Source organism: Epargyreus clarus, unplaced genomic scaffold, assembly GCF_041222505.1.
Source record: "Epargyreus clarus isolate Ecla_fem2 unplaced genomic scaffold, WU_Ecla_fem_2.2 ptg000017l, whole genome shotgun sequence".
Taxonomy (NCBI): Eukaryota; Metazoa; Arthropoda; class Insecta; order Lepidoptera; family Hesperiidae; genus Epargyreus; species Epargyreus clarus.
Window position 1 is genome coordinate 1,353,630 of NW_027332225.1, and position 15,297 is coordinate 1,368,926.

Sequence of the window (15,297 nt, forward strand, 5' to 3'; positions counted from 1 at the left end):
TACTGTCTCACTGTTGGACATATGCTCCTTTCAGAATGAGAAGCAATAGGCCATAGTCTACCACGCTGGTCAAGTACGTATTGGTAGACTTCGCATATCTTTGCGAAGATTTTTTAAAGTACTAATTGATTACAAGTTGAAATATAGGTCAAACATAAAATACAAGCACTTCTGGAAAAGCCTTTCCTAACTTCGTCTTGACTTTGTCTTGTGTTCACGTGAAGCCTACTAAATAATCATAATAATATTAAATTCGTCACTATTCTTACTATTATTATTACGTTCCAAAGATTCTTTTTATTTTGAAATTATTAATATACTTTTCATTCGACTTGATTTAATATTATTATTATTATGTGTACATCGAAATGTTTTAATAATTTTATTTTATTTGTGTATATCGAATAGTGTACTTGGTTCTGAAAACCCGTTCTGTTTGACAATAAATGAATAATTAAATAATCCGAGGTGCTATCAATATGAAGCGGGTTGAAAGTATTTTATGCATATCTTGACAATGTCCGCTTTATTTGTTTATCTGTGGGACTAAAATACTATTTTAATTACGTAATATCAATATCAGTCTTAGCCACAAAACGGATACGTATCTATATTTGGTCTGTATCACTTATCACGATAACGATCATGTGTATAACGAAAGAATATGTTATGAAGAAACACATAAAGGTAAATATAAAATATGGGCCTCGAGTTTCTTCCTTATCTGAGGAATAATAAAAAATATTAAAGGCACTGCTATATTCTCACAGGATATAATATCAGTATTTATTACTTACTTTTCAGGGAGAATAAGGAAATGGGTCCTTTGTTCCCATTTGTACAATTCCGCTTAGTAAGGCTCCCGTGGGAGTAGTATCGTTGTCAACCCATTTATGTCCCACTGCTGGGCATGCTTCTCTCGAAGTCAAAGGGGTTAGGCCATAGTCCACCTCGTAGGCCAAGTGCGGATTAGAAAAATTCACACATCTTTTAGATTTTTTTCTCAGGCGTGTAAGTTTCATCATGATGTTTTCCTTCATCGTTACGGCAAATGATAAGTTATTTTTAATACGCAAATAACTTTGACAAATCAGTCAGCGTATGCTCAATACTGATATTAGGTAGATGATGCTGATAGTAGCCTTTATTAATTGTCCTTTCAGTTTCTTATTCCTTGTTATGTACTCGTATCACTATTTTCAGATACTAGAAACCTCGCATATAGAAATATCCTAATTTGTGCTGATATGATCCAACCATCGCATTACCATACCATAAAAAAAAATAATATGAGTCTACCCATTGAACTATGCCTCAGAGGTCTTTTGTACTCAATTTTGTCGATTACCAGAACAATTCCTAAAGTATACCCTCTACGTGTAGCGATATGACGAAAGAACATATTATATATCTAATCCTTTGGCGGCAGATGGTGGACAACTTGACATCTACATGTAGTCTCATTATTTTAAGTTCTTGTAGGTTGGAAGCATTAATTTTGTGAGCTCTCCAAGCTATTCAACAACACTTTCTAGTACCACATTCCAAAGGCATAAACTCGTATTGCTTAGCTTACCTTACAAGATGTACTCACCTGGCTTCACGGATGGCGTCGACCCAATGCACGCAGTCCACTTCGGAAGCCGCTCGCAACTCGTACGACCGCTGACTCTCCCGACGGTACGATATTGTGAAGCAGAACTGGGTACAAATGGAAACTTGGTCAATTTTTGGTCAAAGAAAACATTATATGTGGATTATAGCAAATTTCAATGAAGTTTGAAGTTATAGTTGGCGTGTTGGAAACCTGACCTGGGCTTATGAAATCAATTCGATGAAAATTGCAATAGCAAGTGACAATGCAGTTCAATTGATGATTGTGAACAGCTGTAATCAGTTCTAAATATGCATCTAGCTTTTCTTAACTTAGGACTCTGAAGACTAATACAGATGGGACCCTTAGGACCCTTAGGACTATCGAAAAGCCTTGTGTAAGTATTTATTTAAATAATAGAAAAGTAGCAGACGAGCGTGCATTCCGCCTGATGGTAAATAGCTCATGGACATCTGCAAACAACCTAAACAAAACGAGATTCCCACCTAAGGTCACAGATGCGCCGTTACCTTTGAGGACTAAGCTGGAATGACATTTAAAGCCTTACCACACCAAAGTATATCGTCATTATCCTTCAAACCAGTACCCTTATCGTGAGTTTTTACGTTTTGACAAATATCACTGTTGTGGTATTTGTTTTCGTATTTGCCCATACAATTTCCAATCAGCGCCCCTAGCGGATTGTATCAGAACTATAGTGTCAGTAACGTAACATTAAATGTCTAAATTGACAAAATGGCGCTTTATGTTTTCTTTATGTCTCTCTTTTGACAAAAGTTCAAGTTACTTGAGCACTTACTTATTATTACGTTTACTCAGTCTTCTGAGGCAAACGGAACAGAATAATGGCTTGAGTAAACGTAACGTAAAATTGTGGGATGTTTTGAAAACTCATGGTAAGGGTACAGAACACAACCGAAGTACACTTTCACTAATTTCAAATACAAGCCCTTTAGTAAATAAAACTGACGGATTCACATGACGTGAAACCTACATAAGCTTAACCTTTAAGTTTTTAATTATTGTCAAGTTGATCCTAAGTCCTTGTCCTATACAACTCCCACGGGCGTCAGGGAGAGTAGTAGAAAGTAGCGCGGGCGTTCAAAGTACAAGTTAATGCTGTATGCTATCTAGTCGGTATCTACTGTGGATTATTAGTTATTAACTGAATTAAAGGTCATATGTTAATAAGACTCTTTCCACCTACGAATTATCTTGGGGTCTTCTATGACGCTTTCTACACTCACAGCCGCACACTAGGATCCCCTGTGTAGGTGCTATGAACACACACATAGACAAATACACAAACACCCAGATCCAGAAACAAAAGTCTAAGTTAATTATGTAGATATCTGTCTGGCCGGGGATCGAACCCGGGACCCTCTGCGCGTCAGACCGGTACGGTGATCGCTCCGCCACGCGGGTCGTCAAACATTTTGAGGAATGTTATTTCTCGTCTTCAAACCATTACTGTCCCACTACTGGGCACGGGTCTCCTCTTAAAGGAAAAGCTTAGATGGCATCCCCCCAAGTGCCAACCGTTGTCTGAATGCTGATTTACTGATAGACTTTTGAAAACTTTAAGATCTTTCAGAAGTAGAGGTTTACTCACGATATTTTTCTTTGCTGTTAAAAATTCTGATACATAATTTAGAAAAATCAAAGGTACTATAATCTTAGATCACTAGATTGAGGATTCAATACTATCACTGTTATTATGAATTTCATGATTACCTCCGTAATGATACTTCTAGCATTTACGATACTTAGCTAGCATAGTGAACTAACCTCTTTTTATTATGTGGGGAAACCCATGACAAGCAGTGAAACAACAATGATTTTACGGTAACATTTGTAACTGTAACACATACGTTAAGTCTGTAACACATTATACATGTATAGTTCAACAAAAACCCTACGGTACAGCCATAACGCTACATCGTGTTTAAGCCAGGTTTAACGAGCATTAGCACAATTTACCTTCATGCTCATTGCGCCCAAGAGCCAATAAGCCAGCAGTAACACTAAATCGAGGCTTTTGTATTAGCCTATCGATTTTTAGTGTAGTGTCGGAAACTTCTCGTTATGTCGGGAATAACTGAGATTTTCCGTTGACTAAATTTACAATTAGTTTTCACTTCCATAACAAGTGATTAGGAGTGATAGTATAATGGTTTGAAAATCCTATTATACTTGGGATCCAGTGTTTGAATTATTCTTCGACTACGACACCACCACCACACCTATTTCTGCCTGAAAAAGCAGTCTTAAGTGCTGCTGTGTTCAGAACACTTAACACTATGTGAGGAGCTTAGTCCATAGGTTTATTGGCGCATCTGTGGGCGAACTCAGTTAGAAAACTTATCTGGCGTTGATTATAGATGTTCTTGGGCAGCAGTGGCCTCTTACCATTAAGTGAACTGCATGCTCCTCTGCTACTCCTATATAAAAGAACTACTTCAATACTTAAGAACTTACCGAAGCGTTTCGTTCCATGGGAGTCTTGCTGAGTCTCTCGCAGTAGGAGCCTTCTAGTAGAAGGACTCCAGTGGGCCGCGTATTGTTCTCCGACTCGTAGTAGAACAGGATGTTCTATGACAAAGAAATAAACGTTAATTCCGGTACCGATCTTCAAAAACTCTGCCGATATACACCTTCTTCGAATGTAATACTTCTACAATAAATAAACGTAGAAGGCTTTCCATGACGTTATATTATAGCAAAGTTTAGTTATATATCAAGATCAGAGACGAATAAGTATGAAAATAATTTGCATAGTATGCTTTGAATATCAAGATATCGTGGGAAACCAACTGAATCCTCATCAATTACTAAGGTATGTGGCTCGTGGCTGGATGTCGAGGGTACATGTCAAACACTGTAGGGCAAGACGACATTATATAATTTGAAAAGTGTATAAGAATGTATTTACATGTATCTTATAATGAAACTGCTCATATGGGCCGTGCCTGTCTAGATATTGTACGGAGAATATGATTTTGTCTGACCGTTGAATGTAGATATAATATCACTAATTCTGGAATTATATTCAATGATTAATATTGATTATGATTTTTAGGCTTCATCTCTTTTTATTCACAAAGAGATACCCAGATGTAAAAAGCTATAAACATTTGAAGATATCATTCAACTCAACATTTAATACAAATAATGCTCTCAACATTTTAGTAATTTCTCCGTAGATATTTGCAATTCGAGCTAATTTGAAGCGAACTACGTCTAGCAACTGTTATTTTGGTATTCGAAGCTACTCTAATGAAAATTGCTACGATATTGGAGCGGAATTACTCGGCAAATAACTTTAGAGGTTTCCATTAAACTGAAGGATATTTTAAATGTAAAGGAAAGCATAAATGGCTGTTAAATGTTGTTATTCTCGAACCTATTTTAAACATTTCTGTGATATGCAATGACTAAAAACCAATATAAAGATAATTATGAAATTTGAGGCGTTTAAAAATGAATATTTCAAGATCTTGTTAATAAGCATCGGATTGAAATCGACTGCGACTAATAAGTTAAAAACATTCAATAAATCTCATTGTTGAAGCAAAAATACCTACCAAATCTCATCTTAAACACCATATTATACTGGATAATCTTTTAAAATTTAAGTATCCAAGTTAAACTCCGACATAATCAAATTTTAAAATTTAATTGTCAAGAAATCAAATATTTACATAATACATATGTATTAATATAACTTTTTGCTTAAAATCCCATCAGATCGTTCCCCCATTGCAAAAAAAAACTATTCTAAATTAACTATTTACTAGAAGTAAAATAACATATTATATTTTCACAGATCTACATATATAAGAATCCATACATACACACAAAATGGTCAAGTACAGAATCTGCTTTTAAATTTCAAGTCGGTTAAAAAGTTATAAAAGACTTGAACGTACATTTAAACTGACAAGGTTTTCTTGCATTAAATATCAAGTTATTTTGTTTACTTTGTGCTGACTACTAACCTGGTACAGTATGAACCATCGGAGTTGCCATTTTGAGTTGTCCGCGCTGCGTTTATGCAAATATCCGGCCTGAAACAAACATTATGTTAAAAAATACACCAAAGATTAAGGCGTGTATCTACTGTCCCTCAGCCCTTACCCTGATGTTCATAAACCCACAGAAACGAATTGTAATAGGTTGCCTATACGTGTATTTGGTTTTATTTTAGCAGGCAGTGATAGCCTAAGGTTGAAACTCGGTCTCATAGAAGGAATTGGACAAACTATAATATAAAACTCTTAGATAGTTAATTGTATCAGGCAATACAATATAAAACTCTTACACTTGAGGCTTCTCTCAGGTGTGTGACCTGTGCAAAGTGGGACAATAATGTGTTGAGGACGACGACACATTGTTGAATTCAAATTGATTAAAAATATTTTTTTAATTATTATAAAACTAATAAGCAATTAACTTGCCGTCCATATGACATTAAGTGATCAATGTCGCTCATGCATCCCTGTAATGAACCCTGAGTAGGATTGGAATCCTAAGCCACAAATACGTTATTGCTCGTGTTAGGCATCTTGATAGAAATACCCTTAAAATGAAAGGCTGGAGAATTTAATTCAGCACCGTTTGATATTCGATCAAGTCGCTCATATATCGTAAGTGAAGAAAATGTTGGATGCTTCAGGATCGGGAAAGTAGTGAAAGTGATATTGCTTTTCTTATTTCATATGGATCCGTACGGAATTTCGAACTTCTGAATGAAATTCGAACTAAAACGAACAACATCATTCGATTTATTTCTACATCGTCCTTGGATTCAACAAGGTTTCATGTTCAAAAACTGAACGACAACGGGTTTAAAAGGTAAAACGGAAATATTTTTCTCTTTAATCATAATAGTTAAGTAACACTTTCCACACTTACAGCCCCTAGCTAGGACTCTCAGTTTCGTATGAAACTTTGAAATTGAAGTAATAAACTAAATTGCAACCCAAGTCCTAATGAAGAAGATCTGTAATCAATCCAAATAGGAATCTTAAAGACTTAGACGGGATATACGAGTAAATATATTTAACTTTATCACTTCTTCAAACCAAAATAGTAGCGCTTAACTTATTATACAACAAACCAGGTGTGTCAACAAAGCCACTAGAGTCGAACCACATTTCCTTTATAGCCCTCACACTAGACTTCATTAGAATGACTAGACTATAGTCGTAGGTTTATGTCGAGTAAAAGCCGGCGTCTGTCACCCAACGTTCAACATCCGACAAAGGGGAAATTAAATGCTTTCCTCGTGTCAGCGAGAGGCATAGTGACGCATGCTCTCAAACTAATAGGACGGGAGGCAGGATGTATATAATTGTGAAATGTAAATTTTGTGTGGTAAGGGAGACTTTTCCGGGATATATCAGCTTAGTTCTCAGAGGTAGCGGTACATCTGTGGCCACGAGTAGGAATTTAATCTTATCTGGGTTGATTATAGATATCCATAAACGGCAGTAGCCCCTTACCATCAGGTGGACGGCATGCTCGTCGCTTATAATGCTTATAAAGAATAGTTTAGTCCTACTTGAGAGCTACAAATGCGTTGTACCCTTGAGAACTTGCGAGGAATATAAAAGTAAATATATTTTCCTTTACCACCTCTTTAAACCAAAACCTGTGTTTTGCGCTGCTGTCTTGCTTAACACTTACTATACAACAAAACAAGTGTGGCGTCAGTGCCACTAGAGTCGAACCAAATTTCCTTTATAGCCCCTGCACTAGGCTTCACTAGAATGAGTAGACTATAGTCGTTTGTAGGTTTATGTCTGTCACCCGACGTTCAACATCCGACAAAGGGGAAATTAAATGCTTCCCTCGTGTCAGCGAGAGGCATAGTGACGCATGCTCTCAAACTAAATGGGACGGGAGGCAGGATGTGTGTACGTGTAGCGGCCTGTGGCTGACCACAGGTAGGAATCTAATTTTATCTGAGGTTGATTACAGATGTCCATTGCAGCCTAAACTCTTCTAAGTCTGTAGTCAGTGTCCAGCAGCTGAATAAAAATATGATGTACGTATGTGTTCAAGTTCTTAATTTTAATCGTTTTAACTGATTATATTTACACAAACCACGAAAGATTAACATGTAACGATCTCTTCATACTAATAATACTAACTTTGTGAAATTTCGATCTCAGGTTGGTATGAATTGGTGAGATTGATTATCAATGACGGGCGCAAGTTTTATTAATTATTACATTTAAATGATTTGACTACTGATATCGTTTTGGCTAATCTTTATATATTTATATTTCTTATGTGCGTGTGTATGTCACTGAACTCCTCCTAAACGACTGGACTGATTTTGATGAAATTTGTTGTGTGTGTTCAAGGGAACTTGAGAATGGTTTAGATTCACAATTTAGTCCGTGGGAAAAGGTTTTTTTAATTAATTTTTAATTCGTAAGTAGTTGTCGATTAGAAAGTTTCACATTGGATTCGACAGACTTCGCTACTATCGCAGTTTCAAATATTCTATCTATTTTTCAAACCCGTAAGATAAGGGTTGTTCACCTTTAACATTTTTTTTATTTATATGGCAACACAACGTTTGCCGGGTCAGCTAGTTTTATATAAATGACCATATATAGACCATACCTGAGAGTGATCATACTGCGCTCGATCAGATAGCGCGATCAGCTGAGCGTCGTTAACTCGGATCGAGCGCTGGATCTTCGGGCTCAGCATCATTACGACGGCTGCAACAACATATATACTTAATAAAATGTCAAGTCAAGTGGTACTCCGGAGGCAGGACCGTCATACCTTTTTTATAATATAGGACTAGCAGACGAGCAGTCCACATTGGTAAGAGGCAACTGGCGCCCAATGATATCTGTAATCAACCCTAGATAGGATTAAATATTCCCACCTGAGGTAAGCCATAGATGCGCCTCTACCCCTGAGGACTAAGCTGGAACGCCTCGGAAAAGTCTGTCTCCCTTACCACACCCTTCAAACCACAACATAGCAGCGCTTAACTCTGCTGTTGTTAGGCAGAAATAGAACACCTGCTTATGTTTTATAACTCCAACTGTTTGATGGATATGGTAAGGGAGACATAATATGTACCTACTTAGGTCCAAGGCATTTCAACTTAGTCGTCATGTATTTTATATCCTCATAAGATGGTTGCGATGACCTATAGGCTTTTGTAACCAACAGTAACCACCCTAACGACTGAGATAAGATTACCACCTCATATGTAGGTAAGTTAGCAGCAACAATAAAATATTTATCTCATATATAAAAATCTCATGTCACAATGTTAGTTACCGTACTCCTCCGAAACGGCTTTACCGGTTTTCATCAAATTTTATATGCATATTCAGTAAGTCTGAGAATCAGCCACTATCTATTTTTCACCCTTAATTTTTTTTATTTATATGGCAACACAACGTTTGCCGGGTCAGCTAGTATAGCTCCAAAATTAAAAATAATATTTCTTGTACCTATCGATACTAAATAAAACACGGGGTTGTAAAAGTTAAAGGCAATCACTATCAATATTTAAATTCAGTGTCGGTAGCTGATCGATCGTCAACGTACCTGTACCTAGGTAATCAAGGTTACCATTTGATCATTGAAAGTTTAATTTACTAAGTACCTAGTACCAAAACCCTGGAGGTATTATTGTATAGGCAATGAAGTGAAATTGTGTAAGATCATAAGTGATGGGACAATAACAATTTATTAGGTTTTGTAATATTTTAGGGTTCTATACAGAAAGGGTAAGAACAGAACCATGTCACTAAGCCTCCGGTATCTGTCCGTCTGGACATCTCGTCTGTCTGTCTGTCATGTCTCCATACTATTCTATAGCGGTTACAATAACAATATAAATAGTAAAAGAACAAATAAGATTTGGTGGTACTGAACCTCAATTTTTTAATGCAAGGTAAAATACTTGTATTATATTTCAATGATTTTATATTATAAATCTGTGACTAAGAATTTCACTGATATAAAGTTTTGCCGCCCCTTAAACATGCTGACCAGAAATGCAAGTTTAATTCACCACCAAAAAAATCTGGTGTTTATAAGATTTTGCCGCCCCGAGTAAAAAGTGCCGCACGGGGCAGACCGCTGGTAAATTCTGTATTGGAACAGAATCAAGTCATTAGATTTAATTTACTTTGTCATTAAAACCCATTCTCATTTTTAGTCATCCAAACTGTTAAATCATACATCAGTTAAATAGATCTTATGTAAGACCACGCCTACAAATATTATTGGTGTCTATTATTACACGAATTACTTGTTCAAGCCAATAACCATAGCTAAATCTGTCAGAGAGAAGCTGCAACCGATCCTGCTTCAATATAATTAGATCTTCGTACATCGAGAAAGCTATAACGCGCCTTCTTATAATTAAAGCAAATAATTTAAAAATATGTATATTATTTGAAAACATCAATTCTAAAATGATGATGGAGACAAATTTTAGGCTCAATGTATCTTTAAAACCATCCTGTCATTTATTAAGACTTTAAAACATCTCCATATTGTTTATAACGATGTTATTTTATAAACCTGAATCGTTCTAAAAGCTAAAGTACCAAAATGTATGACTTGAAGCACCAAAATCGTTAAATAATGCCTTGATATTTTGTAAATACCTTTTAAACTTACTATTTTATTCACAATCCTGATATTTCAACCGTAAATACAACATTCCAGAATGTGTTGCTTTGCGCGTGTTATAATAGTACCCTGTACAATAAACCAGCCAAAATGTTGTATTATAGGGTCTTATTACTACCAGAATCAATTTTTTCTAAAGAAAAGGACTGTAATAAGTCTACTTACTGTTAATTTAAGTCTTCATTTTCTTAATAATCTTCTGTTTTTAGCGCTCCGCCGCGCAGTACCATTTACCAGCCATCAATTGATTAATATTTTATTCAACATGCTCTATATACTTGTATATCACACTTTTAGAATCAATAGACAACACATAAGAATTATCAACAACAGTATAGAAATAGACAACGTTAAAATGCAGCCTCAAAGATTTATTTACACTAGTCATAAGCTTGAAACTTGGAACAATTATGCGCGCCTGTTGAATTGTAAACTCAACGCAGCTTGAGCTCGAGATAAATTATTGCTCGTACATTAATTACAGGCGCAACGGGTAGTCTGAAGTGATTTAGAATACTGGTTTCGTATGATAAGAACTAAGACACATCAGTCTGTCATGAAAGGCATCGCCTCGGTATTTACTTATTGCTTAACGAGGACTGTGATGTTTCCCTGTCGAAGGCGACAGTTCGACTGCCGGGCCCGCACCTGTTAGCTGGATCGACCGTCACGCGCGTGCGTGCACCTGATGACGTACGAAATATGCTACAGGCCTACGGGATACCAGAAATGAACTGATGAAAAGACAATTTCAAGGCAATTGCAAGGTTAGACGAAATAAAGGATACCTCTCCCAATAACAAGTAAATTTAAAGGTACTCTCTTCGTGGTTTGCCAGTTGCGGCATTTATTTCTATTTAATTAAAGCAGTGTTAAGCGTTGCACTGCCCTGGTTTGACGAGTATAATGACTAGTGACGAAGAGACAACAGACGTTCAAACTGAACTTATTCTGTTTGGATCTAACTCTGTTACTGTCTCTGTGCTGTTACGTATACTTATTTCAACTTCAATTAAAAATAATATTAATATTTTTGGGGATCGGAGCAAAAAAATAAATTAATCTTATTTGTAGTGCGCCAGCTAAAATTCAGCTTCATGATCAACTTATTATTGTCCCACTGCTGGGCACGGGTTCCTCTCAGAATGACAAGGAGTGAATGCAAGCTCGCGTGTCTAAGTATTGAAAAATATTGGCGCATTCGACGCGCGCGTATGCGATCAGTTTTTACCGCGGATCGCACGCAGCGTTCGCACGCCATTAGTGCCAGTCTGTACGCAGCAGACAGCCACTCAGTACGCACACACGGTTTTAGTGCACTGTTTGAAGTTCCCAAAAACAAAACCCATGTGGATTGGTGGGCTGATGACGAGAACAATGATAAACATGTAGGGACTTCCCGCTACTCATCCAGAGATAGCGTCACGAGTGTTCTGAATCACGCTATCGAAGTTTTCTCGATATCTTGTACATATACAAGCTCCAAACTAATTCAGTCGGAGCACGGCCGCTCCCCAGGGTTGATCACCCAGGCCGTAGGGAGATCTCCCTTTGCCAAAAAAGGTTTGAATAAACAATGGCCCAAAGGTTCAATTCTATTCATACATAAGTCTGCTTGTGCTCAGCGAGACACAGTTTCCGCGGCAATAAAACTCCCAAGCTAGGGTATCTTTGTTTTACACACTCCGTAAGCGAATCTAGTAAGTAGGCGCTTTATACACAATATACTTAAGTTTTGTATGTCTATAGTAAGTGAGACAGTATGTCGATAATATGTCGCATATGTCGAGTAGGTCGCATTTTTCTACTTAAAATCATTGGTTTGCAGCGGTTTTTTGTTTCGATTAGCAGATTCTTTCTATTTTACAGATGACACGTTACCACAATTTTGCAGTAGCAACGCATGATCTCATTAACTCCAATTTGAATATAACATGTTCATGAGCGTAGCTTACGCTTTTTAAGGGGGACCAAAATCAGTGGCATAGTCGAAGTTGGCGAAAAAAGGTTAACAATCTATTAAGGTTTCTTCTCTCCAGCCTAAAAGAGAAATAGTTACTGAATTTTGTTAAGGAAATACATTAAAAGCATGTTAACAAAAAGGTCCTCCTATTTCAATCTTTTTTCTTTACTCGCTTATGCTATGAAGGGGTTCTGGATTTCGTACCTTGTGACTCCTTTCCCCTTATTATCACTGTTTTAGTAGTCTGAGTTGTAAGAGTAACATAGGCTACATAAACACATTTTTTTGTAGTCTTAGTCCTGGGGTGTAACATAGGCTATATATACATTTCAGCAATATAATTAGTAATACTTTTAAAACAACACTTCCTTTGGTCAAAGTTATGAAACGAAATGAAATGAGATGAGATGAGATGAGATGAAATGAAATGAAATGAAATATATTTATTTTTGTATATGCAACGACGGCACTTACAAATTGTCAGTTGCAATATTTTCTTAAACTACTACCGGATCGGAACGCGACCTCTACTGAGAAGATCCGGTAAGAAACTCAGTGGGGTTGTCTTTTTTTTAATAATTATTTTTCTCTTTTTCCCTTTTCTATAAATGTCATTATTTTTACATATAATTAATAAAGCATTAGCTACAGTATCTTGCTTTTCATTTACCTAAAAAAAGAAGTTTGTTCAGCAAGATACGCTACACTTTGACATTTCCTTCATTAACTAACAATTTTGTTATTGATCAGTCCCATCAGTGTTTTGTCATTAGTATAATCAGAAATTTTATAATGCAGAACAATATGCACGTATCGTCCATAAGATGACTGGGTAAACATTACAAACATTTGTATAAACAACCCTGTAGAAAAGTATACCGATCTTACGTTAAAATAACTTAAATTCTAAAAAAATTAGCTATTTTCATAGTAAAATTCTATGTTACAATTTTCGCTACACGTGCTCGTTAGCACACTGAAGCTCGTTTAATAACAGCATACGATACTGGATACCAGGCATTCCATTGCAGAAAGCCCTTGCATAGAAAATTGTTACCTTAGGTATACCTCCAGTAAGTTTAGGTACATGAGATTTACATAACATTTTAATAGGTAACATGAGCATGAGCCGAGAATAACTAAATATACGCTCTGTTATAGATACCTTTTACAAACTTCAAGAATGTTTTAGAAAATTTATTTTCGTATTATTAGTCAAGATTATTATATATATACTCGCATTATGTATTATTCACAGATATGTCCTAACATAAAATATAATTAGGTATAGTGATAAACAATTATTCTAAGATTTTTTTTACTTTCCGTGACAGAAAAACGTAGGTGAAAAAAAATCGCGGAATTTTAGAAGGCGATAAAATATCAATAACGAGGAACTGTTTAACGCTGGGGGACTGCCACCATCTTTAAAAACCATCATAGTTCAGGAAAGTTTTATTTCCTCCTTAAAACAGTAAAATATTCCGTCATACACAGTTGAACAAACTTAAACCCTTATTAATTTTTGGCTTATCCATTGTATAAAACCAATTCAAATTGTCATATTTTGCTTAAAGAGTTAAATTTCCTGCAAAAAATAATATCGTTTTAAGAGATGGTAATAACCCCCCTGATCTATTCTTGTATAAGTATCAAAAAGTTCCATTTTCGCCCTGGGCCACGCTACTCCACGCTAAAACGTCTTTGCCCTCCCTCCTTCTTATATACCAGGACAATCTGCAGATTCAGACCAAGTGTAAACATCTCAGCATTTGACGACTTTGTTTAATTTGGCAGTCTTTAGTTAACATTTGACTATACGAGCGTCTTTAGTAAGCGATTGTCAACCGAATTTCTTTGAAGGCAGCAGTCAGTCCATTGCGATCACGATAAGGCGAAGTCACTCGCCGAATTCACTTGATATAAGAAATCTATCACCTTAAGGAGACGAAATAGTTTTTGCGTACTTACTACCCGGTGTAAATGAGCCCCTAGAATACCTTGTACTTATTATGATATCATCTTCGTCTACATTATCATCTAAATTCATGCATACATTTGTGTACTTACCATGAATGTATCTGTTTACTAGAATTTAATCTAAGATAATAAGGCTCCCATTTTTAAATAAATAATCATATTCTAGAGTTCTAGACATAAATAATATTTTTAGAGTAAAGCATTGTTGCCTGTACTAAAATAAATCAAAAATATTGATTCAATTTAATAATGCGTACTGACAACACTGTAAACAAAATGTCAAATTTCGTCAAACCCAAGCTGCGCTTGCTGTAATTGTAAATCAATTTATTGTGTTAAAATAAATATTGAAGAACGCCACAAAAATGGCTGATAAGCCGCCAGAGGAAGGCTATATATCAGTAGTTGACGAGGAACCGGAAATTTTCGAGCTACTCAAGTGGGATGCGTCGCAAACACAAAAGAGATTTGAGATTAGGAATTTGGAAAAAGCAAAGAGTCCGGAGAAAAAAGTTCCGAAGCCTCGGGAGGACTCGGATCCGTTCAATTTGACAGACCAGGCGTTCATAGACACGTACCGGATCACCAAGGATTTAGCGCGAAACTTGATCGAAGAAATTACGCCTACTATGCCAGATTCTACCAAATCTATTGAATTTCCTGTCGAGACAAAGGTATGTTTACTTGTTATTGTTGAACGTTTTGCTTTATCTTTGTGTTACTTTTTAAGATTCTTTTTTAACATTTATTTTTAAAATGTTCTATTTTTCATGCCCAAGATTTGGTTTCCTTTTATTTCTACTTCTTTATTATTATGGCCCAAATAACACAGTAGTTAACATGCCAGTTAGATGTGCGAATGACCCTGGTTTAATCCTGAATCAGGCAAATTTAAATTATATTTTTTCATATTGTGGACCTATATAAAGTATTATAAAAATTGGTCATAATTCTCAAAATATGATTCATTTACAGCTTAAATAGTTATTATAAGTGCTTTTATGAATGACATACTTATTACAAAATGTCATATAATAAAATATCATGGTGTATCATA

The 15,297-nt window shown here is 36.0% G+C and overlaps 1 protein-coding gene across 1 annotated transcript in view; it reads right to left on the bottom strand.

Annotated features, from left to right (window-relative positions):
* LOC140749164 (ras-specific guanine nucleotide-releasing factor 1) overlaps positions 1–8,341 on the bottom strand; it is a 38,610-nt gene extending 30,269 nt beyond the window's left edge. Inside the window, exons 1-4 of the mRNA XM_073082207.1 lie at positions 8,252–8,341; positions 5,614–5,682; positions 4,094–4,207; positions 1,595–1,701 (exon numbers count right to left, since the gene is read on the bottom strand). Coding sequence (XP_072938308.1) covers positions 1,595–1,701; positions 4,094–4,207; positions 5,614–5,682; positions 8,252–8,341 — 380 coding nt within the window. The remainder of the gene's footprint in view (positions 1–1,594; positions 1,702–4,093; positions 4,208–5,613; positions 5,683–8,251) is intronic.
* Between the last annotated feature and the right edge of the window lie 6,956 nt (positions 8,342–15,297).